The 26072-nt window shown below is 38.8% G+C and overlaps 1 protein-coding gene across 3 annotated transcripts in view; it reads right to left on the reverse strand.

Moving 5' to 3' along the window:
• Positions 1-416: 416 nt before the first annotated feature.
• nck2a (NCK adaptor protein 2a) overlaps positions 417-26072 on the reverse strand; it is a 103469-nt gene continuing 77813 nt past the window's right edge. For all 3 annotated transcript variants that reach the window (XM_049484856.1, XM_049484855.1, XM_049484857.1), the window contains 2 exons: positions 3867-4657; positions 417-2257 (listed from right to left, as the gene is read on the reverse strand). In XM_049484856.1, the coding sequence (XP_049340813.1) occupies positions 2063-2257; positions 3867-4657 (986 nt within the window). In that variant the 3' untranslated portion in view covers positions 417-2062. The remainder of the gene's footprint in view (positions 2258-3866; positions 4658-26072) is intronic.

The raw sequence follows: 26072 nt of genomic DNA on the forward strand, positions 1-26072 counted from the left end.
TCATATTCTGTTTTTATTTATGTTTTACACAATGTTCAAACTTCAATGGAATTGGGGTTGTAACTTTGGAAACTTTGGAAAAATAACTGTGTAAAATTTTGTAACATTACAGTTCTGTATCTCTTAGCTTGCCTAGACAAACATGATGTTTGGTGGGAGCTCAATACACAACCAGAGTTGTGTAGTTCAATTTCCTAGGGCTGAGGTGCCCTTGAGCAAGGCATGCAATCCCTAATTGATCACAGGGTTCTGAGGTTGATGCTGTGTGTGTTGAATTCTGTTCTGAATTCTGTTATAAAGCCACACAATGCAGAAAGCATGCTTTCCTTTCGTTATGATGCAACAATATTTCCATATTTACTGAGCTTCTGCATGTAGGGATCTTGAATTCATTGATTAATAAATAAATAAAACAACAATTTCATCTCATTATTCTGCAAAACTTTTATTGAACAAAAGTATTTTAATTCTCACCACCCTGTCCTCAGTACAGTACAGTAATGCTGGATCTAAACAATTCATAAATGCACCTTATCTTTTCTCATAATATATTTATATATATTTATTTACATACAGTGGAAAGAGGAATTAAATAACTGTTCAATAACATTCAGAACATTATCTCTTTTTTTTTTTTTTAAAAAGCTGAGAAACCCTTTGATCAACACTTTTATTGGTAAACAGACAGACCTGGAAAAAGAAGAGAAGAATAATCAGTTTCCATGTATTATTACTCTTAAATTAGTGTTCACAATCAGCTAGCCTTGTGTGTGTGTGTGTGTGTGTGTTACTGCGACAACAGAAGAGAAGATGCGCCAGAACGTTGTTGATAACGAGTTGCTTAGGAGCTGTAAGACACTGAGCAGAGCAGGACTGGAGATGGGTGGCACATTTGGTTGTAGAGAGACACACATTCAAACTCCTGAACTGGCCACACACGAAAAAGCCCCCCCCCACCTGTCCTTAATTCTTACTTAATTGGTCAGGGTTGAGGAAAGTAAACCTCCTGAACCTAAAGAACCCATGAATAATGAATCAGGATTGTGTGGTAAACCCTGGATGAGCTGGGAAAAGTAAAACCTGATGGACCAGGTCAGAGAAATGGAATTCAGCATTTGGAAGATTCAGCTTGAAGGCTGAAACAGTCTCAGGATGGAGAGACAGAGAGAGAGAGAGAGAGCGCACAGTATAGCTACAGTGTCCAAAATGAAAGAGCCACGTTGGTTTAGCTTTCGGTTTAGCGTCCATTGCTTCTGTACAGTCGGCTGCAGTGGGGGCACATGCAGAGGAGCTGAGGCGGCCTGTAGACTGGCCCTTTTGAGTGGGCTGCATCCCATTCTGAACTTCACACACTGCCCTTAAGGCAGTGCAATAAAGACTGCTGTGAAGTGATGTATGTAAATTGTATAAGCAATATCTGAACAGTTGAACATCATTACATGCTATAACCTCAAGCCCAATCCCCCCCACTACAGATCTCCCACTACAGCTGACCCCAAGTGTTTCTAGCAAGGACAGCATTACTGATGCGTTACGCGAACTAAATGTCAGAAACAGCGTAAAGTTGGTGTCAGAAGGGATGCAGCCATGAACTAACACTGTTTTATAAATCAGATACAGAGCACAGGAGCTGTCAACCAAAGGCATAGAGAGTGCTAACAGTGGTCACTTAGTGAAGGCGACATCAGATCAGATTTTTTCATTATTATTATTACTGGGACCTCCACAGAGGTCAGAATTCCATACAAGGAGAATTCTAACAGCCATAAGGATATTTCAACTTCGCTACTTGACAAGAGGCCAGTCAGGAAGCATGTGGCCCTCACCAAAATATACATCATCCTCTTCGCTCACAAGAGGATCCAGGTCTCCAGCCCGAGGCTTCACTAAAGTCCATGAAGGAGGCAGATAAAAAGAAAAAGAGCAAGGAGGAAGAAAAAAGGGAAGGGAAAGAAGGCAAGAGTACTAGAACGAGGTGTGAAATCGAGAAAAGTCCAGAGAATTAGAGAGAAATAGAAAGGGAGAGAGAGAGAGAGAGAGAGAGAAGGAGAGAATGCTGAGATCAGGCTAAAGGTTTCACAAGGTAGAGTTTGTCTCCCTGTTCACTGGTGAAGATGGGCGCTTTTTTATAGTGCTCCACCAACTCCTCCATAGTGTTGAAGCGCCGCTGGCCGATGCAGTAGACCCCGTCCTGCAGCTGCACTTTGAAGTGCTTATTCTTCCCTGCTGCCTTCAGAGACACAGAGAAATCACTGGGCTGGAAAGAGAGAGAGAGAATATAATATTAAAACATTAAAACACTAAAAAGACAAACTCTTGGAGTTTGTTTGTTATAAAAAAGAAAAAAAGAGAAAAAAGAGAAAAAATTGCATCCCTAACAATTAGGTTATACTTAAAGCCTGAGCTATTTATTAACTTTACCCTTTATTCTAAGTGCCTACACCACAAGCCCTATCAGGTAGGCCAACTGCTTCATCAGTATTTTGTTAAAATGAGCCTATTCAGTTATCACCCCTCACTATTTTTGTGTTGCTGTGGCCGTTTATGATCTGATCAGTAACTTAGTTCAGCTCAGTTCCATTTTCATCTCTCGTCAGTCTGTGTTGCTGGGATGCTTTATAATCTGCAACATTAGATAAAAAAAAGTACAAAAATGCTACATGTTCAATTAAACTTGGCCTTGGATTCACAAGGAACATGCCTCACCTCACATTTTAAATTAAAAAAAACTATTAAACTTTAACTAAGTTTAGCCATCCGCTACTTTAATCCACCCTTCACCTTCCGAACACTCTCTCTCTGTCTCTCCTGTTACACACAGCTTCCCGGTTGTTGAAGGTGAAATATGCCACTACACTAGCATTCATTTGCTCAATTAAAGCTCTCAGTTACACTCAGTATCTCAGCACATTAAAAGGATTTAAAAATCTTGATTGATTAATCCAAATTATTGTTGTGAATAATACAATTAATGTTTAAGTGAAATTAATGAATAATATTATTCATTATGTGTGTGAGTGTGTGTGCGTAGAAGTGTTTGAGTTGGGGGCCCACTTAAAGTGTAGCCTAGGGACCACAATGACCCTAATCCACCACTGACTGAACTGATTCACTACACAGTAAGTTCACCAGTGTTAAATCACTGTTAGTGTTAAATTTAACATTTTCAGTGTTAATATAACACTAACAATGTTGATTTAACACTAGCAAACTTACGGTGTATATGAACCATATAGCCCAATCCAGTATTACTGAACTATTTAATCTCTACAGTTAAAACTAGCTACACCCTAATCACATATGTACATACTTGTTTTTAATGTCTGTGTACCTTGTGTTTTGCCTTGCACTAATGTCTATTTAATTATTTAATCTCTGTATTTGCACTAATGCCCCTTAACACTATATATATATATATATATATATATATATATATATATATATATATAGAGAGATCTTGTCTAATAGTGTTTTATTATTCTATACAACCCAGTATCACTATAATGACAATAAAGATGAATTTAATTGTGACTTTTTAATGAAAGCAACTGAGCTGAACTCAAGATTTGCTGCAAATATTTTTGTTATTATATGGTTTGATTAGGAAAACTACTAATTTAAATCACTGCGTAGTGATTATTACTCCTCAAATGAACAAAGCTAAAATATACTCAGTATTTGCCAGGTTTATTCAGACAGTGATCATGTTAGGAGTGAACTGCATTTATAAGACTGCACCACTAGATGGCTGCAAAACCCATATTATATTAGGCTCTAAATCCAGCCAAGAACACCACTTAAAAATCTATTGGAGCATAAAGCCTGCTGTTGCTGGTTTCTATTAAATAGTGAATACTTTTTCTCACCGATGACTCGCTGTCTCTTATAAGGAAGTCTCCCTCCATTCCTCGCTCGTTGAGCGCACACTCTGCCTGGTGCCGCGTCACGTTGCCGTAGTACCAATCCTTGCCAGCAAACCTGCCTGTGCGCGCAGGCCCCATATGACCAATGTGAGGGGACCCAGGGCCCGAAGCAGGACCTCTGGTGGGCACCCCATCGTTGAGGACCACCACATAGTTCTTGGGCACAAGACCCACAACCCCCCTGCTGTTCCTACACCTCCACCACTCGGGGTCGTTCTCCGGCTTCTCCACCACCTCCATGGTCTCGCCCTTTTCAAAGTTCAGTTCCTCATCAGTGACGGAGCTGAAGGGGTACAGAGTCTGGACCACATGGAGCACCGGGACTCCTGCACCTCCTGGTCGCCCATTAGCCACAGTTGCTCCCTGCCCCACTCTCAGCGAGCGGTAGCCCCCCAGCGTGTCCCCGTAGCTCCCGTCCACATCCCCGTACGCTACATCTTCTCGCACGTAGTTGGAGGGGAACCAGCCGACTCGGCCGGAGTGGCTGCCTCTCCACCAGCCGTCGCTGCACTTCTCCATCACCACCACCCGGTCCCCTTTAACCAGACTCAGCTCGTCATCTCGCTCAGCCGCGTAGGAGAACTTCACCACCGCAGGAATGTTCAGGTCATAGATCCGCTCAGCTCCGCTCACTCCACCCCCTCCTGCACTACCGTTGGAGGGGTACTCTGCGTCTGTGCTGGGTGTGGGAGAGGCATCGCGTGTGCTTGTCTTCCTTTTCGTTTTCCCGAGGCCTGAAATAGAGGAGGAGGAGCAGGTTAGTATAGTGAAAAGTAAGGAAAGGGAAGTGCGGAAGGCTGGAAACAATAAATAGCGAAAAATAATATAAATGTAATAACTATTTAATATTATTAACAGTGCTGTGAAAAAAGTATTTGCCTCCTTACACATTTCTATTGTTTTTTTGTTTTTTTTTAGCATACTTACATTTTTCAGATTATCAAACAAACTTATTATCAGACAGAGATAGCCTGAGTAAATAGTTTTTTTGTCTTGAAACTTTCTTATTGATACCATTTTCTCCCAGCATCTTTCTTATTATTGAATTATTAACACTGACCTTAACTGAGGCAAGTGAGACCTGCATTTCTTTAGATGTTTTTTTTTTTTTTTTACCTTCTGGATGAGTTGTCCATGCCCTTCTGGAGTAATTTCAGTAGGCAATAACATTTTCACATAGGACCAGGTTTGTTTGGATTGCTTCTTTCTCTTAGTAAATTAAATCTTCATTCAAAACAAAGCTTTTTGTATTTACTTAGATTATCTTTTTCTTTTATTAAAGTTTGTTTGATAATCTGAAATAAATGAATGTATGAAATAAAAAACAATAGAAATCTGGGCAAGGGGGGCAATGCTTTTTCACTGCACTGTAATTTCTTACTGAAAACACCGACACTTTGAAACGTGGGGAACTTGAATTACAAGTGTGAATTTTACACTTTAAATTGACAACACATTTACATTAGAACAAGAAAAGATACACTGCATATTTTTAACTGCAACCCACTTTTGACACAGATACACACAGACAACTCTAGTCCTGGTACAGAAGTGCTGCCAGTAGTACTCTCTGGAGCAGATAAACATGAGCCTGTTGGCACCATGCCTAATGCCAGGTGCAACTGAAAATGAAAAAGTATAACTGTGCTGTCTGTAGTGATAGGATTATATAATACTTTTGGGATTAGTTGTGGAGGTGGGATAAGGTGGACTGGCGATCATCCAACATCCTGACCTTACTAACGCTGTTACCACGGAATGAAATTAAATCTGTACTGCAAAGCTTTTTCTAGACCCTAAGTCCTGTTTAAGAAAATGTACTGCAACATAATGTAAATGGGATCATTTCATAGCATAGTTTTTACAAGCTGTTGCATTTCTCTACTAATGCATTTTATATGTCTGTCAAAATACTGCAATAAAATTCCTTTGTAATGTCCTTAGATATGATACATTAACCTTTTTTTAGACCTGAATTATCTCCAGTGATGGAACAATGCAGGAATGCTGCTTTCTGACTTTCTGACTTATATTTTAATAAAAAAACAACATAGCAAATAAATTCATTTAAATAAAATTATGAATAGTTTATTTTTTTAGAGGCCATTACATTGGAAGTCTGCGTGTAATATTTTATATATTTCATATTGACATTATTATTTTATAAACATCCCTAAACAATAAAAAAACATGATTAAAAAGTGTTCTACATCACAGTAAATTATTATAAAAAATAGTACTGTTTCACTGGTTAATAAACTTGTTTATTGGCTGGTTTATGGTCTATTCCAGGGGTTCTTATAACCTGGGGGTCGGGACCTCCCAGGGGTTCGTGACATACTTCCAGGGGGTTCACGTTTTCTCAGCTAAACTTGAGACAAATCAAACTGACTTATTCTCAGGCTTAATTCAGGAAACAGCACGCTTTAAATTCGGTCACTTTTTAATAAAGTATCTTTTCGCTGATTCAAACTGACTCATTCGCCCCGTTTTACTCGACTTTTCGATCTCAATCTAGATATAGGTTCACACATACACACTGAGGCTCTGCAAGTCTTAAAAATATGATGAAAAGTAAGAGGATGCACAGGAGAGGATGCACGACTGCAGTGTGGGGTATGTGGTGAAGAACGCTCTCTGCCTGATTTCTGGATCTCTGGAGTTCCCAGCAGTTCAATGGCACTCAAAAAAATCCTCCCCTTTGGATCAACATTTCTCTGTGAATCTGAATTTTCTGTACGATCTAAAAAACAAATACAGAGCCCATCTCAACGTGAAAGATGATTTGCATCTGTTCCTGAGCCCTAGTAAGCCATGCATAGAAAATGTTTGTGCCTGAATGCAGGGTCGTGAAATTTTCTGAAGAATACAAGGCGGCGTGCAGTTAAAAAGGTTAAGAACCCCTCCCTGGTCTATTCTAATGGACCTGATGGACAACAGCTCCCAAATAGTGTTATATGTCCTTAGGGAGGGAGGGAGGGAGGGAGGGAGGGAGGGAGGGAGGGATGGATGGAGGGATGGATGGATGGATGGATGGATGGATGGATGGAGGGATGGATGGATGGAGGGATGGATGGAGGGATGGATGGATGGATGGATGGATGGATGGATGGATGGATGGATGGATGGATCCCTGAGGGGTAATTCTAGAAGAATTCTAGCATGCAGGGTCAGAAAGGGTTAAATGTGGTCGGCTGCACATTTAAAGAATTCCACTCTCCCTCAAACACAGACAAAGACCTATAGGCACAATCATGGAGAGAGACCAATCAGAATCAATATTTTATGTGGGAGCAAAACAACAGAGACTTAAAATCAGATGCAAAGCAAAAGAGACTCCCCATTTGAGCTGAGGGCAAGGCAGTAGATGGTCAATCTAAATAGGGTGAATCAATCAAAATATCAGTATCTGTAAAAGTTGGGTCCCAAACTGTTAAACCAGTTCTTTTTTCAGCAAAGCAACTGGCATTAAAACTGTGTACCGTATACAGGATGATACTTCCACAACAGAAGTTATATCCATACACTTGGAATACTGTGTGAATTGTGTGATTAAATGTCAATCACGGTCCTTTTTTGCTACTTCTCCAAGCTGACACTCTTAAGAGGTGTGAGATAACACGGTTCCAGCACTGTGAGAACCTGTAAGGTCAGAAGAAACACTGAGCACACACACAGTTCTTTGATAGCTTGGAAATAATTAGGAAATGTTGCTGTATTGCAGCTCAAATAGAGACTGTATGTAAAGCTTAAAGTTGTAGTCAGTCAGTTATTGGTCAGCAGTGCTTTTAACAGTTTTTAAGCCAGTCAGTCAGGCTTTGTTCAGTCTGCTCAACACCTTTTAGTCATAATGTGCTAATATTAAAATTCTATATTATCAAGCTAAGAACAAATCTAACCAGGCTGCCTTGAAACGGGACTGCATATAATGTGTCCTATTATCTCAAGCGAGTTGCCACCCCTGCTCCAACCCATCAATAGAGAATGGAAAGCATTATGTAACTTACTCTGTATATGTATTGATATCATTAGTCATCAACAGTAGAATTAAATGGATGTGACTTCTAAGGGTCAACTCAGGAGATGTAGCTACTATACTGGAGCTTAGGGCTGCACAATAATGGAAAAAATTACTATTGCAATGTTTTTTTTTTCAACTATATATATATATATCACAATATTAAACAATGCTCACTTTAGAGTCAGCCGAGCACTCAAAGCCCGAAGAAAACAGCAAAACAACAATAATCAGCCTTTTAAACAGGCATTTATAGTCTTTTATAAGGTAAATAAGAGAGAGAAAAGTTTTTTCTGGGTTTAAAAACATGATGTCGACTGTAACTGGAAATATCTTTGCAAAACTGTGTGGAACTAAGGTGCACAGCTTTCGACAGGCTGTCTGCTGCTGTGTTTACAGGCACATGCCCAGCCATGTGGAGGCCATGCGGTTACCTCATGCTTACAAGCTCTCCCCCTATCCCTCCCCCTTGTGCTTCTCAGGCAGCAGCAGCCTGTCACTTACACAGACACAGAGACAGCGCTGTTCACTGTAGATAAACAGAATATTACTGTTTATCTACTTCTAGATAAACAGTAACATGACATGACTCAACATGACGGGTTTGAATGAATTGCACGTCCTGCGATGTGACTACTGAACATCCACACATGATGCGATGACCATGCTTAAATCATGTATCATGCAGCCCTACTGTAGCTCATTGTACCATGTTTATCAATAGTGACAAGTCCTCTACTAATAATTCATAACATGCTGTTCATCAGAGCTTATTTGATTAAAACTTTTTTTTTTTTTTTTTTTTATGTATTTACAAAGTTTCTGTGCTGCCTCCATTTTCCCTAACATCTATCATTTATTCCTCCTATAGTTCCAAGGACACAAAAGCTTGGGCAAGCAGTGATTTTAAGTGCTGCACTAGAGAGCTGATTGCTGTTCAAGTGGACCTGTGGAGGGATTTGATAGAAACTCCAGATTGTAGCAGAAGTATAGCAGACTGTGGAGTAAGTAGGTAGGAGCCCACAGAGAGGACATTTTTACATTTTTACCCTGTTTCCAGCCTCCCTTTTCCCCTCCTCTTATGAACAATCTGCTTTTCTTGCTGTGCCTATAAGAAGGTGGAAATTCACCCAAAACCACCCAAAAATCTCCTCCATGTAAGACATGTTTCAGATGTTTTCTCTCTTAACTACTATTGTTTTGTTTAATAAATGACAGTATTCTTAGTGCAGAGGTGATGAGTGTTTAAAAACTCCAGCAGCACAGCTGTATCACCCATGAGTACCAGAACAACATACACTAACACACCACCACTATGCCTCTGTTGATGATGACCCACCATCCAAAAAAATAGCTGTTCTGTTGTGGACTTCAGGAAGATAATAAAGTACACAGAAAAACAGTTTGCATGGTTTAATTCTAGAACTACAAAGTGCTTCTATATGTTCAATGGAACTAAAAGAAAATTTACAATGACTGTAGAAACAAGGGGGTGGTCATGATATTTTAACTGGACTGTATAATTTGACGGATTTATCGATTTTGGTAAAGTCACCATCAATTTCCTCAAAACAAATACCTACTTTTCCTCACAAAAGGTCAGCATGTTCTCATCGTGAATAGGTTCATTATCTTCCTTGTGGTTTGTAGTTTGTGGTACTGCGAGCAGGACAAAGAGCTCCAGCTTTTTGATTGGTTTAAAACAGGAAATTGTCACAGAATTCACAAGCAGTGGGCTTTGTTGAGGTAACAGCAGAAGCCTGTTAGCTTCTAATTCCACAGGGTGTGGAATTAACACAATCAGAGCTCAGATTCTTCAGATTGGGGCATAATGTGTTGCTTTTTGAGATATTTTAGCTGTTTCATGTTTGATGGTCTGGCAACAATCAGGACTGGTCTGGACTGGTTAATCACAGTTAATTTGTTGGGTGTGGGGAGGGGGTTCACTTAATAAATGAAACCATCATTCATCATTTAAAGTTCCTCGGTGTTCACATTGCAGAGAACCTCACCTGGTCCCTCAACACCAGCTCAATAACAAAGAAAGCCCAGCAGCGCCTCTACTTCCAGCGGAGATTGAGGAAAGCACTTCTCCCACCTCCAATCCTCACCATGTTCTACAGAGGAAATGTAAAAAAAACTGCAACATTTCAGACCGCAAGACCCTACAGCAGATAGTGAGGACAGCTGAGAAGATCATCAGAGTCTCTCTACCCTCCATCTCCGAGATCTACACCACACGCTGCATCCGCAAAGCCACCAGCATTGTGAATGACCCCAACCATCCCTCACACAGACTCTTCTCTCTGATGTCGTCCAGCAGAAGATACAGGAGCATCCGAGTCTCCACTATTAGACTATGTAACAGCTTCATCCACCAGGCAGTCAGACTCCTCAACACGCAGAGACAGAGCTGAACCCCACCCCACCCACCACACACCGAACACACTCACACAAGAAATGAACCTGATGTAATGACAATAAAAGCCTCTTGACTTGACTTGATGTTATTATATATTTTTTAATTTAATATTTTTTTTTTCCATTTTGACTTTTCCCAATTCAATTCAGTTTAGGTTTAATTCATTTTTAGAGAGGGCTTTTATATCCCATACAGAATTCTGCAGCTTTCTCAGTTTTTTTTCTGCTGTTATTTAAACATGAAGGGTATTTTATCTGTAAATTCTGTACGTTTTAGTTAGTTTTATAAACACTCAATACAGTTCCAGTTGGTTAAATTTTTTTTCTTTTAATTACTATTTTTATTTATTTCAGTTAACAAAAACTTTTTCACGTTTTGTTGAGCCCCACCTACTAGATCAGTTGAAGAAATGCCATTATTTAATGCCATAATTTTGCTTGAGAACCTTAGACAGTGCAAAACAGGATTATGCAGCAGACTTCATCTTAAGTACCTGTACCTACTGTCCATTGAAAGAAGAGGATGATATGAAGTACTGTCAAATAATTTTTTAATAGTTTGTACTTCTAGCACAGTCAAGCATGAACTGGCTTGATTGTGTTTTGCCATTTAGCACAAGCTAACAATAACTTGTTGTAAACTTTTAGTGTAAACATGGTGTGGCCAGCAACAACTCATTTGCATTAAAGTGACAGAGCCCTTAAAAGGCTCATTCTAAAAGGGACTGAAACTGGTAAGAAAAGAGCTGGTCGGAGCTCTTGTGTGTAAGTGATTTTGTGCAAAGAACTTTATGAACATGTTTTGGATAGACTTCAAACTTATTCTAACTTGTGTAAAAAGAGGTATCATATGCAGTGTTGGGCACGTTACTTTGAAAAAGTAATTAGTTATAGTTACTCGTTACTTCTCCAAAAAAGTAACTGAGTTACTAACGGAGTTACTCCACTATAAAAGTAACTAGTTACCAGTAAAAGTAACTATCACGTTACTTTTATTATTCGCCTGTCAAAAAAAAAGGAAATTAATTATGTATTTACTATTATTAGAAAAATACCAAACGATAATAAACCCAAAATGTTGACAAAAATATAATCTAACGAATTACAAAAAATAAAAACGAAATTCTTCACAGAACCAAAGAAAATTACTAAAACATATAATACTGAAAAAAACGGAAAAAACGGAAAAACGCGTCTGGGGATGGATTTAAACAAACCAAATATGTATATATAAACAAAACAAAATAATGGACAAAAACAACAATCTAATGACCGTTAAAATGGTATTAATATAACAGTTTCACCAAAAGAGAATAGAGCTTAGATCGGCCCAAAAAATCCGACCCGACCCAGCCCGAGCCCGTGCACATTCTGCCCGAACCATGAACTGTCATTATCAGCCCGAGCCAACCCAAACCATAAACTGTCTGTTTTCGGGCTGATTGAATGAGTGAAATATAATCAGAATTATGTTAATTAACACTGAAACATAGCATAAAACTATTATTTAATTAAAATGATTTTTAAGAACAGCTAAACACAGTGCTGCAAGTCAAACGCGGAGGCGTTCACGTGCCCCCAGAGCTACGTGATTACATTTTTCATTTTATTATAGTTTGATTCAGTAAGTTTTAATTTGTTTTTAGGGTGGGCTTGCTAGTTTTTATTAGTTTTCACACATCTCATCAGAGAGATCAATCTAATAAACGTGAGAGAGAAAGAGAGAGAGAGAAAGAGAGAGAGAGAGATATTTGCTTGTTCTGGAATGAGCTACTCACAGGTAAATGTTCTCACATACTGTATCTCCTGTTTCTCTTTCATCTGCCTTGCGCTCATATTGTAATCCCATACATAGTTCTGCAGTTTTTCAGTGTTTTCTGTCGTATTTTGCGGCTACACCGCCCGCTGTACAACTCCGCTGTACAACAGCTCTTATAAATAAATTAAACACGAAAATTCAGTAATTTTAGTTTGTTTTAGTTAGTTTTATAAACACAAAATACAGTTCGAGATAGTTATGTTTTTTCCTTTTAATTACCGTTTTTATTAGTTTCAGTTAACACAAATGTTTTTTCACTTTCAGTTTTCGCTATTTCGTTTGCTTTAGTGAACAATAATAATTGGTTATTTAGCAACATTGTGATTATCACACCAGAGCTTTATATAAAATAAAAATAGGAGCCCGATTTTGGGACGGTCTTTGGGTCAGGTCGGGTTCGGGCAGAGAATCTAAGCTCTAAAAGAGAAAGCAGCAGCACCACAAAAACCGGAGCAGCTAAAAAGAGCTTAACTTCCTTAATTCGGAACTTGGGCTGTCCACGGCAATCACTGAATTGATTAGAGCAGCAAATCGTCACAACTGTGCCTCACTTCACCACGCCAACACACAGGCACAGCGGCCAGAAGCTCAAGTTCACCGGAAAGAAGAGGGGTTAACCAGGGCAAACCAAAGTTACAACAAAAAAAAAGTTCATAGAGCTGCTAAAGTAACGTGCAGTAACGGGGTGTCGGAAATGGTAACGGCGTTATAGTTACAGTCATAGTAATTAGTTAGATTACTCGTTACTGAAAAAAGTAACGGCGTTAGTAACGCTGTTAGTTTTAACGCCGTTACTCCCAACACTGATCATATGTCCCCTTTAACAATAAAAAAACAGGAAAATTAACAAAGAAACTGACAGATACCTATAAAACACACACACACATATGCCTGTCTGTATCTGTCTTTCTCTCTCCCCCTCTTTCTCTTTCTCCTTCTCTCTCTCTTTCTCCTTCTCTCTGTATATTTCTCACATCCACGTCAATCAGATATACGGGGGAGCATGTAAATAATTTGAAATACACATCTCCGTGGCATGAATACATCTCCTGTGTCTATTTAAATCCCTGTAAATGGGACAGATACGTTGCTTCGTGCTAAGTAGGACACATTCTCTCATCTCAGAGGCTTGACAGGCAGCAGCATGAAAAAGGTCTCTCCACCAGTTTCAGGCAACATAAAAGAGATGTGTTTCTGCACTTTCTCCTGTCCTCTGTACCTGAACTAAAGGAAAAATCACACTGTGTGTGTGTGTGCTGAGCTAACGCTGGGTGCGTGGTGTGTGTACTGAGGCGTGGAGAATAAGCCGAGGCCTGCCAGCTCCTCAAAGACTCCAACCCCAGCCTCCTCCTCTACGCCAGGAGAGTGCACAGGGCCTCCCAGGCAGCGGGGGCAGCCGAGTTTAGTCAGTGGAGGGAGAAGAGGTGAAGACAGACATGTCAGGAGTTCACTCTGACAAGACCTGACAGGAAAGAAAAAAGTCTATTTGGTCGGCAGTGACCCACACAGAAACAGATGTGAGGACGCAAGGGAACATTTGATGTCTGTCACAACTCTCCAAGAGGCCATCACACAGCCTGAGAGGCTTTTAACACACACACAAACAGAGGTATCAGGGGAAAAGACATTTTCACATCAGCCCAGCCCAGACTGCTAAGCACTTGACCACTAAAGTGCATTTAGTGGTCAAAGTCCTACTAGATGTGTCAGCCAAAAGAAAAAAATGCACATTTCTCCACAGCGAGAATTAACCTGTAGACTCCAGCTGACAGTTACTTATGGTGCTTTTTTACTAGGGATGCACCAAATAGTCAGCAACCAATTATCAGCTCAGCTGCAAGTGACAAAAAAGCACTTTTGGTGTTTGGTGTAATGAATAAAAAGTAGGGATATAAGAAGAGGTTTGAGATGTAAATGAGCTGTAAGAACAATGTCCTTTTTTAAAATTGGATCTTGAACTAATGTTGAACATAGTGTGAAATCACATACGTTCCAATATTATCATATTTATTTACAGTATGATCAAAAGGCAAAGGACCCATTATTTTAAGGTTGATTTAACATTCTCCAGAAGTTTAAGGATAGAGAGAACAAAGCAGGACCACTAGAAATCCTCAGGGCACTGTCACCGCAAGTACAAGAAAAAAAAACACTATATATATATACACAGCTATATGGACGCCACAAAGAAGAAACTAAAAAGGGGCATTTTTTCAGTTTTTTTTATCAATTTTGTTGGAAGTGCATTATCACAACCTCTTCCACCGTCACCATGTTTATTGTTATCTGTATCCAGAGAACTGTAAAATAATGATGCATATAAATGGAAAAGTAAGGATGAGCCAAAGTGAATAGACTGAATGACCAGAAGAAGCTCACAGATTTAAACTTTCAACCTGCAATCCACTGACCTCCTACTGCCATTGCAGCTGAGAGAACAAAGCCCTTTTTAAAACTGGATGTTGAACTAATGTTGTACTTGAAAATATGCTTGTTGTTATTCCCTACTGTGCAATCATGTATTCTCCAATATTATCATATTAACTCATGGTCAATAGGCAAAAGACGCATTTTAAACATACTATATTTAAAGGTTATTATATTGCAATGATTTTGTTTTTATTGTGTCTTGTTACACCTTTAGCAAATTTGCACATTTTAATTAAATATTATATATTGGTGCTGATCAAGAATGCCCATATTAGAAGATAAGTACAGTACATTTGAATTGTTGTAGCTTGTGGACAACATTGTCCACTGTGGAAGACTGTGGGTCAGTTCCACTGCTGAAGAAGCTTATCATGCAAAACCAATAAGAGTAAAGAATTAACAAACATGCTGTCCTCCTACACACTTTCACATGCCCAGTTCACACCGAACAAGTCAAGATGAGGAGAGGAATCGGACAACCCTTATATGATGTCCAGTATATTTATTAGACTCTATTAGACTGTTTTGACCCTTAGGCCTTCCTCAACATGAAGAAGGTCTTTGAGAATATCTATGGGCTGAAGTGCTCATGTTTTACTTGTGAATCCAAAGAATATACTGGACATAAAAGTTGACTTAATATTGTCTGAAAGTTAAAGGATGGATGGAACACCACATATATGCACACCACAAAGAAGAAACTAATGAGGGAAATTTTTGTTTGTTGTCATTAGAAGCACTTTACTCCAAACTGCCCTCTAGTGCTGGATGTATTGATTACATTCATGCTAACGTGAAGGACACATCTATTTAAAACTGACATTCAATTTATTTAAGTTATTTAAGTACAATAAATAGAAATTCAAATCATCTATACCTTGAGACTTCTAGAGTGCTTCAAATACAGGTCAAATTGACCCACCGCCATCTCTTAGGACGCATGGCTTCGGCAAGCATCCAGGTTATTCTACTGTCATGGTACCAACGTGTTTAAACAGCAGAATTACATACTAACTTCAATAGTGAAATGAAGACTCTCCTTAAAGCTTCTACTGCACTTGCCATGCCTTATACACATTCCCTATCAAGAGGTGCTTGAACAGTTGCTTGATCATTAACATTTAAGGTATTTAGCAGATGCCCTTATCCAGAGCGACTTACAACAGTGCTTCGTTATTAACTTCAAAATATCCATGTCTAGTTTGTAGAGACTAGGATGAAGAGATAGACCAAGCTTTGATAATGTTTAGAATACTAGGATAATTTATTTATTTTTAAATTAAGATAAGTTAAGGAACATCTTGAAAAGATGATTCTTCAGTTGGCGTTTGAAGACTGTAAGTTACTTTTCTTTAAGTTGCTTTTCTGACACGCAGTGGAAGCTTGTTCCACCACCTTGGTTGCACATAGAGTTTCTAGAGATTGGGGTCTAACGATACTAGTCATAAATCTTCTTAAAAGTCGCTCTGGATAAGAACATCTGCAAATTCCATTAATGTAAATATAAATGTATACATATGTATACATGTGCTGGTTGCCAGCACTACTGAGAGAGGAGAACTTGTAGTTACGAGAGTGAAGAGTAGAAGTATGGGCCTTCTGCCAGGATATATATAGAGCGTTAAGTAAAGTAGTACATGTACGAACTACTCTAAAGCATTCTTCTAGTAAGCAGATAGAAAAAGAAAAAGAAAGAGGAGTAACAGTGATAGACACTGGTTTGTTAGGTTTAGCTTTTAAGCATTAAGAGTTACGAGATGATGTTAAAAAAACCCAGATAAAAAGAGAAGTTGGCTTTATTGATCCAGCACACGGCAGAGAGGAGTCTGCAGAGGGAGGGCTTGGCCCAGCGTAAACAGAGAGCAGTTTACAGTTCAAACAAAGTAGCAGTCAAACTTTTCCTCTGTTGGTGATCTGAGGATGTGTTTCTCTGGGAGCTGCGTGCACTTCTGAGGCTTCAGCTGACAGGGAATGAAGACAGCAACACAAACAGAAGAAAAAGCTTTTGGGAAAACTGAAAATAGAAATCGCAACCCACCAAGATCGGCAACTACGTGAGCTGAACTTCTGAGCAGGAGGAGGAAGAGGTGGAGAGGATGAGGAAAAAAGGCCTTCCACATATGTGCATGTGTGTGTGTGTAGCCTTTGACATGACACTATATGAAACAGTATCTCCAAGTTCCTTCTGAACAGTCCCATAGAGACAGGAAGCTGTTGAGTAAAGCAGAACTGAGGAGCGAAGCAGGACAGCAGGACCGCAAGTGACGAAAGCTCTTTATACAGACCACTTAGAAAGCATTGACAAAACACACACACACAAAACAAATCATGTCAGCACAGAATATAAGTTTCCACAAATACTTTTTATATGTATTACTATGCTTGTTGTTCTACATACGGCTGTAAATCCCTTTAATCTGAAGCTTATCCACAGCCTTGACCTTAAATCTGTGGGAAACCAAAGGCTTCTCTGGCTTTCAGTTTTGACAATACAAGGCACATAATTTTCTTAAAGCAAAAAATACTGATGCACTGATCTACTGTACTGGATTAGCAATGAAACTGATACAAGCCTCACTGAACTGACGAAACACTATATCTATATAAGTCATGGTTTTAGGCAGCACTACAAAAATAACAAAAAATCGCTTTAATCATAGTTGATGGCGTGAGAAATGGGTCCCTTACAAATGTATCTGAATAATAAATACAGTATCTGTTAAAAGGTTTGAACACCTCTTCTCATTCAATGTGCTTTCTTTCTTTTAATTTTGTAAATTTAATATTGATGACATTAAAACTATACAGTGATACATGTAGATTTATTTTGTGTTAAACATACCAGAATATGTTTTATAGTAGCACATTTATCTTTAAGGACAGATCTATTGGTATTTTAATCTCAGTGTCTTCATGAGGTAGAATCACCTGGAATGGTTTTCTCAGCAACTTAAAGGAGTTCCTGGAGGTGCTGAACAATAGCTGCTGCTTATCCTTCATGCTGTGAAGCTCCAGCTCATCCCAAATCACCTCAAATCACCATCTCAGTAAAGCATTTTTTACTGTTTACTACGCAACTCCATGTGTGCTTCTTAATTGTTTTCTTGATTTTAATATTAATCTACAATGTAGAAAATAAATTAAAGAAAGAAAGAATGAAAAATATTTAAAAGGAAGGTGTGTCAAATTTTACATTGCTACTGTATAAATATTTGAATCCACACAGACGTAATTGTCAGATTCTTTTTAGACTGACAGTTTTTCTGCCAAATTTGGGCAGCTTGAAAACGCTCTCGCAGATGGAAAGATAAAGTCAGGGGTTTCTTTTGTCAAGTACCACCTAACGTTGCATTTATCGGGTACTGGAGTGGGCTGAGGAGTGAAGAAGGGTTAAGGGATGGCATGACAGATTCCAACACAATCACCAATTTTAAATGTCACTGAGAACTTGCTGGAGTGTGTTAGGAAGAGTGTGAAGAAGAAAAACTAGTGTAGGAGGTATGTGGACTGCAGTGAAGAACGTGTGAGAAGAAATTCTTTTAAACTACATTACATTATGAAACATTAGGTACTGCGGTGTGAAAAAGTGTTTCCTCCCTTACCCTAAGGACTGGTTCAGCCACCCATAGCAATAACACAAGAAATTAAGCATATATGGTAACTTGCAATGAGTCTTTCACTGCGCTGTGGAGGAATTTTGGTTCACTCATCTTTTCAGAATTGTTGTAATTCCGCCACATTTGTGGGTTTTTGAGCATTAACCACTGTTTTAGGGTCATGCCACAGCATCTCAATCGGATTCAGTTCAGGACTTTGACTACGCCACTCCAAAGTCTTCATTTTGTTTTTCTTCAGTCATTCAGAGGTGGACTTGCTGGTATGTTTTGGATCATTGTCCTGCTGCAGAACCCAAGTTCATTTCAGCTTGAGGTCACAAATAGATGGCTGGACATTCTCCTTCAGGACTTTTTGTTAGATAGCGGAAATTATGGTTACATTTTTTACAGCAAGTCTTATAGGTCCTGAAGCAGCAAAACAGCCCCAGACCATCACACTACCACCACCATGTTGTACTCTAGGTATGCTCTTTTTGTTAAGACGGGGTGTTAATTTTATGCCAGATTTAATGGGACACATATACCTAAGTTTAACTTTTGTATCTTCAGTCCACAATTGAATTTACCAAAAGTCTTAGGGACCACTAAGATGTTTTTGGGCAAAATTGAGACGAGACCTTATTTTCTTTTTGATCAGCAGTGTTTTTTGTCTTGGCACTCTTTTACCCAGTCTCTTTCTTATGGTAGAGTCATAAGTGTGGAGTCATTAAAGACCTTAACTAAGGTGAGTGAGGCCTGCTGTTCTTTGGATGTTGTTGTGGGTCTTTTGTGACCTTTTAGATGAGTCGTTGCTGCACTCTTAAGGCAATTTTGGTCTCCTGTTTCACCACTGTTCCATGTTTTCACCATTTGTGAATAAAAAACTGCATTTTGTGTTTACTTGTGTCGTTTAATACTTAAATTTGTTTGAGAACCTAAAACGTTTACGTGACAAACATACAAAAAAAATCAGAAATCATGACGTAGTGAACACTTTCACACCACTGTATAAATATATAACTGCCATGACAATATTGCAAATTTCCACCACTGTGGGGTTAACAAAGGATTGGCTTATCTTAAAACTATAAACACACAATTGTCCTTTAAGGCACAAAGCAGTTTGGGTATAAAAAATAAAAAAAAGAAAAAAAAGAAAGAAAAAGGCTGAATTGACACAAGAACTGTCCACAAAGCAGGATTATACTATTTTCTGTGGTGTAACACTGATCTTTATCTCTGTCGCTCCAAAACCTCAAAGTAAATCTTTCTTTCTAACACTGTAGCAATCCTTACCTACATCCAGTCACGGTTCCATTTTCCTGCATTCATCCAAACACGATACACAGTGTTGAGCCTTATATAAAAATCGTATATCTGCTTCTTCACTGTCAGCAGAAGGTATAGAAAGTGCATCAGCAGGTTCTGCTTAAGCCCAATGAAGCCAGACTTCTGTATCAGCACTAGAGCATTGTTATAGACTCACATAAAGGCTACACTGAGCAGTAGAGGAAAGCTACAGACAACTCTTAACAGAAAAAAGACATCAAATGCACCTCAGGTGGGAAAGGGATAAGTACATTGTTCTGCAGTGTCTCAGCACAACTGCAAATTGACAGTGAAAGCTCACTCCTCGAGACTCATTAAGACGCTATGAAAAGCCTTCTCGGAAGGTTAGAGCATTTTGCTGCAGACAGACTCAGAGAAGTGTGTCTGGTGTTATTTTCCAAGTTCATGCATTTCTGGGTCCTGTTCAAATCCTATTTTTATCATTATCAATATATATTTCTCGATAAACATAATGTAAGAACTGTGATAACATTGTAAATATTCAGCCTCAAATAACCTCACCCACATGCAACAACAGAGGAAGTTCTTGGCACTGCAGACCATGCTCATGTGACATAATGAGACTGGAGGCAGAGTGAGGAAGAGGTCCACAGTGAAAACACACCAACCAAACTACTTCTTTAACCCAGCGAAAAAAAAGCTGGTGCAGCCAAACCAGTAGTTGCTAAATCTTTGAGGAACTTATTAAACTGATTGAGAATCTTAATTTATCATCTTTCTCAACAATATTGGGATATACAATCCCAGCTTTATTGCATTATTGCACAATGCATTTTTTTTGTCTATATCATACACTCCTGGCCTGTTCACACCTGGCATTTACCATAAGACCACTTTATTATTGTAGTGTGAACGCTTACGTGCGTTCTGATGTGTCTAGAGCCTTTTGATTTATATCATGCAGTGAACATGATCGGAATTCCAAAATTAAGGAATAAAAGCGGAACTCAGATATAAACAGGGAATACACATTGAAATACAAAGAATTAGAAAAATCTGTATATCTCTACTTACTCCAAAAAAAGGATTTGTAGTAAGTAGTAATTACTTAAATGGGGAAAAAAAATTCCAGCAATTGCTATTGCTAAATATAAATTACAGCAGTTGCAATATCTACAAAGTTGCCAATGGCTCCAATTCTTCTTTAAAACCCCAAAATATGAATTGTAGTGAAAAAAAAAACTGATAAAATAAACTGATAAAAACCCTATGTGTCAATAGCATCAAAGCACCATCCACATTAACCATGTCACTGCCCCTGCTGAAACATATGTAACAATCGCAAGACCACACTATCTGCTTGCTCCAAGCTAATGGGTTAATTTGATACTCAGGAATGGATCAACAAACCAATAGGTGCCTCATCTTGATTTGGGCTAAGGACCCTTAAGCAGTCACAGAACATGCATGTTAACACGAGATGTGAATAGGGATTTATGCATGAAAATCCACATAAACTTTCGATGTTATTACATGATGTATACTCTTTTTTTTGATAACTGCAGTGAAGAAGCTTATTTTACAGCAGGTCCAATCATTCCCACCCAAACAAGAAAGCTGTTTAAGGCCATTCCTGGCCTGACCACTCAGACTCAGCAAGTGGGATTGCGTAAAGCTTTCAGGGTGAGGGGGCTGAGCGTTAGCTCTGTGTGAGCTGTACCTTCAAAAGACCAGTTAAAAGAGGCATTTAGTGAGCCGCCTGCCTCCTACCTACACAAGGGGCAAAGCAGGACACAAGCACACAAGACCACTATTCTACTAGACTGGGTAAATTATGCATGAAAACCCACAGACACAGTATGTGTGTCTTCATGTCTAAGACTGTTTAAAGAGGCACTAAACCCTCAACCATTTTTTTTGCATTAATAGCTGAAATGTGTTCCTTTGAAGTAATAAAAAATACCAGTCCTGTTTAAATTTTTAGTAACCTTTCCTAACCTTTACGAAATGTTTTTATTTTAGTCATTTCCACCTCTGCAGTGCTCTCACAGGTTCAACTGTGCTATATTTTAGGTTGATGTTTCCGTTTGCTTTGGAACATAGACACTCACAATATGCAAATCAGTCAATTAATAATGCCACTCCCTGCTGAGGTCCAATCATCTGCATCTCACTGCTATAAGAGGCACTATGGTTGGGTGATATGACCCTAAAATAATATCACAATATTTCATGGTATTTTCGCTATAACGATACCCTTGGCAATACGACAAAACACTGAATTTAAAAAAAAAATTTCAAGAATACACTACTGCAACAAAATTAAAATATTTTTTTTATTGCATACAATGTGATATGGCACCCCTAACTGAGATATAAAAAAAATATACAAAAATTGTCATGAAATCAATGATTCAGAATGTCATAATACTAATAATGCACTCCAAATATATCCAGTATTAAAGTAAAATAAATGATACTGGACAGATAAAAATCTGTGTTTAGTATGTACAGGGGTTGTACAATAAAAGTGAAACACCTGGTTTTAAACCACAATAATTTATTGTCCTGACGGACAGTTCTCATGGAAACAGGAAAGCTGAGGTGCACATTGAATTCTGCCGTGATTTGGGCAGCCGTGGTTTTATGTTTTTGGATACAATCCTGACATCCATTTCAGACAGCTTCCTCTTGTGTCCACAGTTAATCCTGTTGGATGTGGTTCGTCCTTCTTGGTGGTATGCTGACATTACCCTGGATACCGTGGCTCTTGATACATCACAAAGACTTGCTGTCTTGGTCACAGATGCTCCAACAAGACGGGCACCAATAATTAGTCTTCTTTTAAACTATGGTTTGTCACACAAAGTTTTGTGCATTGCAATATTTTGAGCAGAACTGTGCTCTTACCCTGATAATTGAACCTTCACACTCTGCTCTTACTGGTGCAATGTGCAATTAATGAAGATTGGCCACCAGGCGGCTCCAATTTAGCCATGAAACCTCCCACACTAAAGTGACAGGTGTTCCAGTTTTATTGCCCAGCTCCTGTATATAATGGGACATGAGAACAGTGTGAATTTTTCTTTTGCTTAAAACAGCAAAAAAGTAGTACCCCGATGTGATAATTAGGGGTGGGCAATATGGCATGATATAATCATGTTTACCATATTCAAAAATGTTGGTGATATTATTCCGTACGATACAATATGGAACACCTCTAAGAGGCACACTTCTCAGCCCAATCAGCTATCCCTTCTGACCTGCCCCTAAACCCATACATCACCCAATGCCCCTTTCAAATGCTCCTCCCATTTTTTTTTGCATTTAACATTTTTCAAAAACTTTTAGGAGAAATGCTTCCTAGTGGACCCAAGTTTAAACTCCAAAAAAAAAACAATAACATTGTACACTGCAGCCAAATTTAAAGTACATAAAGAACATAAAGAACAACTATGTGCTACAGCTGGTTTTAAAACGGCTTAAAGCCAAAACTATTAAAATATGCATTAAGTCAATATTGTATTGCAGGTGATTCCAGAGAAATGACAAACCAGAAACAAACATGAACTATGTAAATGATGCTCTGTGTGTGTGTGTGTAAGTGTGTATGTGCATCATGTGTGCACACGCCTGAAGTACCACGCTTTGATTCTTTGATCTGAAAAGACAGACAGGCCGTTGCACTGAAGTGGAAAAGAGGAGGAGCAGACATGCAACCTTGACAACCAATGATGAGAGGTTCCATCTTGGAGTCTACACCCAGAGTAAACACATTCAATACGTTTTCCTCAATCTGGAAGGTCATTTGAATTCTTCACACTTCATATGAACTCATAAGAATCTATAAAAATGGAAATGGACATTGGGTGGTGCCCCAAATCCTTGCCTTCATCAGCCTAAGATAGGCCTATTACAATAATATTAATAACAAGCAGAATCGATTTATCATACAATATATGGACCTTAATAATTGTTAGAGTCCTTGTTATGTTATTGTCCATGTCACGTAACGTTTACAAGCTCAGATTATGCTATTATATTATGATTATATTAGTGGTCATGATTATATTGTTTTTAACTATACATTTTAAAGAAATATATATAAAACATTAAAATATATATATAAATAAACACTGTTATAATGACAGGACTAGTCCAAAGACTACAATCAAAATGGCCTTAAAGAAATTGAGCTGAAGTGCTTTACTTCAAACCTGTAGATCAGCATATGGTTTCTAATCCATTACTCATTAAGCAAACTCTATGGGGCGGTTAATTAAACAATAATTAAGCCCAGTCTTGGACTACACAGCATTCTAAATGTAGACTGTACACTGAATGGAAAAACAGGCCTAATCCCTGTCTGGGAATCCATCCCTAGAAGTATAATTTCCATTTGCTCATTGGTTCAATTCAGTGCCCAAAAAGCCCAGTTCATTCTGCTTACATTGCTCAGACTAGAATTAGTATAACAAAGTGAACCAGGATTGTGAAGACATGACTGCTGTTCTCAAACAGTCAGAACTGCAGCTAGAAACATGCTGTGCCTCATGTTCCTACAGGCTGATGTCAAAAGGGAGCTTTCTTACAACCACTCACAGCACCAAGCAAATGCGAGGAATTCTGAGAAGCCTGGATTTGTTTCATACACATAAAAATATGAAGACAAATACAGGAAGATGATAAATCCTACACCTCACATCTGGAATTACACAGAGAGCCCATTTCTTTTCACTATACTCTACACTCCCACTCCCTCACTATTACCTACACCACACTAACAAGATCCTCCACCTAACTGTAAGGTTTCCGTGGCCGTGTATGATCTGATCAGCAACATTGAACCCAAACATGAAGAACCTACTCCTAACAACTAGATTGTTGTGGCTGTTTCTGATCCGATCAGCAACACATAACACAAGCAGTAAATACCTAATCCTCCCATCACAAATACACTATACATTCCACTATGCTACATGCTCTTCACAGGGGTCATCAGGTAGGCACCTCAATTTGTCAGCGTCCAGAAGACTTAACAGTCATTTCTGGCACAACCTAGTTAAGATAAGATGAGATAAGATGCAACGAAATCTGCACATTTCAACCTGTGTATAAAATTCACTTCTACTTGGCTTCTCAGTTCTGCGGAAATTACACTAACAATCACAAGTCATGTGACAGGAGAATTTACAGTATATTGATCATGAAGCGATATCTCAAAGGATGATTTAAAAACATGAGAAAAAAAAAAATGTAACAGTTTTGAGGTATTGTGAGTGACGCTAAACACTGGCCAGTGCGTTCATGAAAAGACAATGTATAAATGAATGAATGAAGCACCTTTCTAGAAACCCAAGGACGCTTTACAATTTACGGGAGTGCATTGAGGACTGCATTGAGCACTACAGCATTTACCCAGGACAGAGTGCCAATCCATATCTGGGCACACAGTTATACAAACATATATACATTCATACATACATACATAAATACATACATAAATACACACACACACACACACACACATACATTCATAGCACACACACACCAGATCAATTTAAAGTATTCAATTTTTCTGGGTAATTTTGACTATCCAATTTACCTGATCTTTGTTTTTGGACTGTGAGAGGAAACTGGAGTTCCCGGAGAAAACCCATGCAGACACTGGGAGAACATGGAAACTCCACCGAGATAGGGACTAGAACCCAAAACCCCAATGCTGGAAGGCGAACATGTTAACCACTAAGCCACCGTGGTAAGGTAAAATATCGAGTGAGGCCTGATCATGGGTGACAGATGAATAGGATTTACCATTTCCGAAGTTGTGTGGCATTTAAAATTGATCCTTGATCTTCAAGTGTGTTCCCATAGTGTTACAAGTGTACTGGGAATACATCATAGAAGGCATTATCCCTCACAGTGGACAGCACAGTGGGTGGTAATGATTGTGACTGGCGGTATCTGGCTAAAATTCAAACCACCCTTTTAGAAATCACATCCACATTCAATGCAGGAGGCCCTACAAACATATCCTACAGATCAGTAAAACGTTCTTAAGTTTCCAAGGGGAATAACATAAGTCATGGGACACGATACTAGTCCCACATTCTATGACATTTTGCATGTCAGTGTCTATGCACAACAATGGTTTTACAAAATTATTAAAAGAAATCTCTTCTTTTCTCATTTTTTAATACAAAGCTATGCTAAGCCCAGATTCATTAACAGTTCTACAGTAAGTATGGCCTTCCATGTAAATTAGACCAACTCCACTACTTTAGCTGGTCTAGCTGTTCCAACATGCTGTGTAATGAGAGCTATTTCATTTTAGCCCATCAGAAGCCATTAATCCTGTTTCCACACACTTAGTCCCCCAGCTCTGCTCCTCTCCTCTGTGCCAAAGAATTATCAATCACCTCCAGTATTTCACGACTCATTAGCAAAGTCAATTAACGACCAGCAAGCAATGACGAGAGCAAGAATAAAAATGACCAGCAAATGTTCTGGTAACCTCACACTGTACAACCTGGCATAGCGGATTCTATTAGAATTACCAGGCTTTGCGGTTGGTT

The sequence above is a fragment of the Astyanax mexicanus genome, chromosome 11 (assembly GCF_023375975.1).
Source record: "Astyanax mexicanus isolate ESR-SI-001 chromosome 11, AstMex3_surface, whole genome shotgun sequence".
In the NCBI taxonomy this organism is placed as follows: Eukaryota; Metazoa; Chordata; class Actinopteri; order Characiformes; family Acestrorhamphidae; genus Astyanax; species Astyanax mexicanus.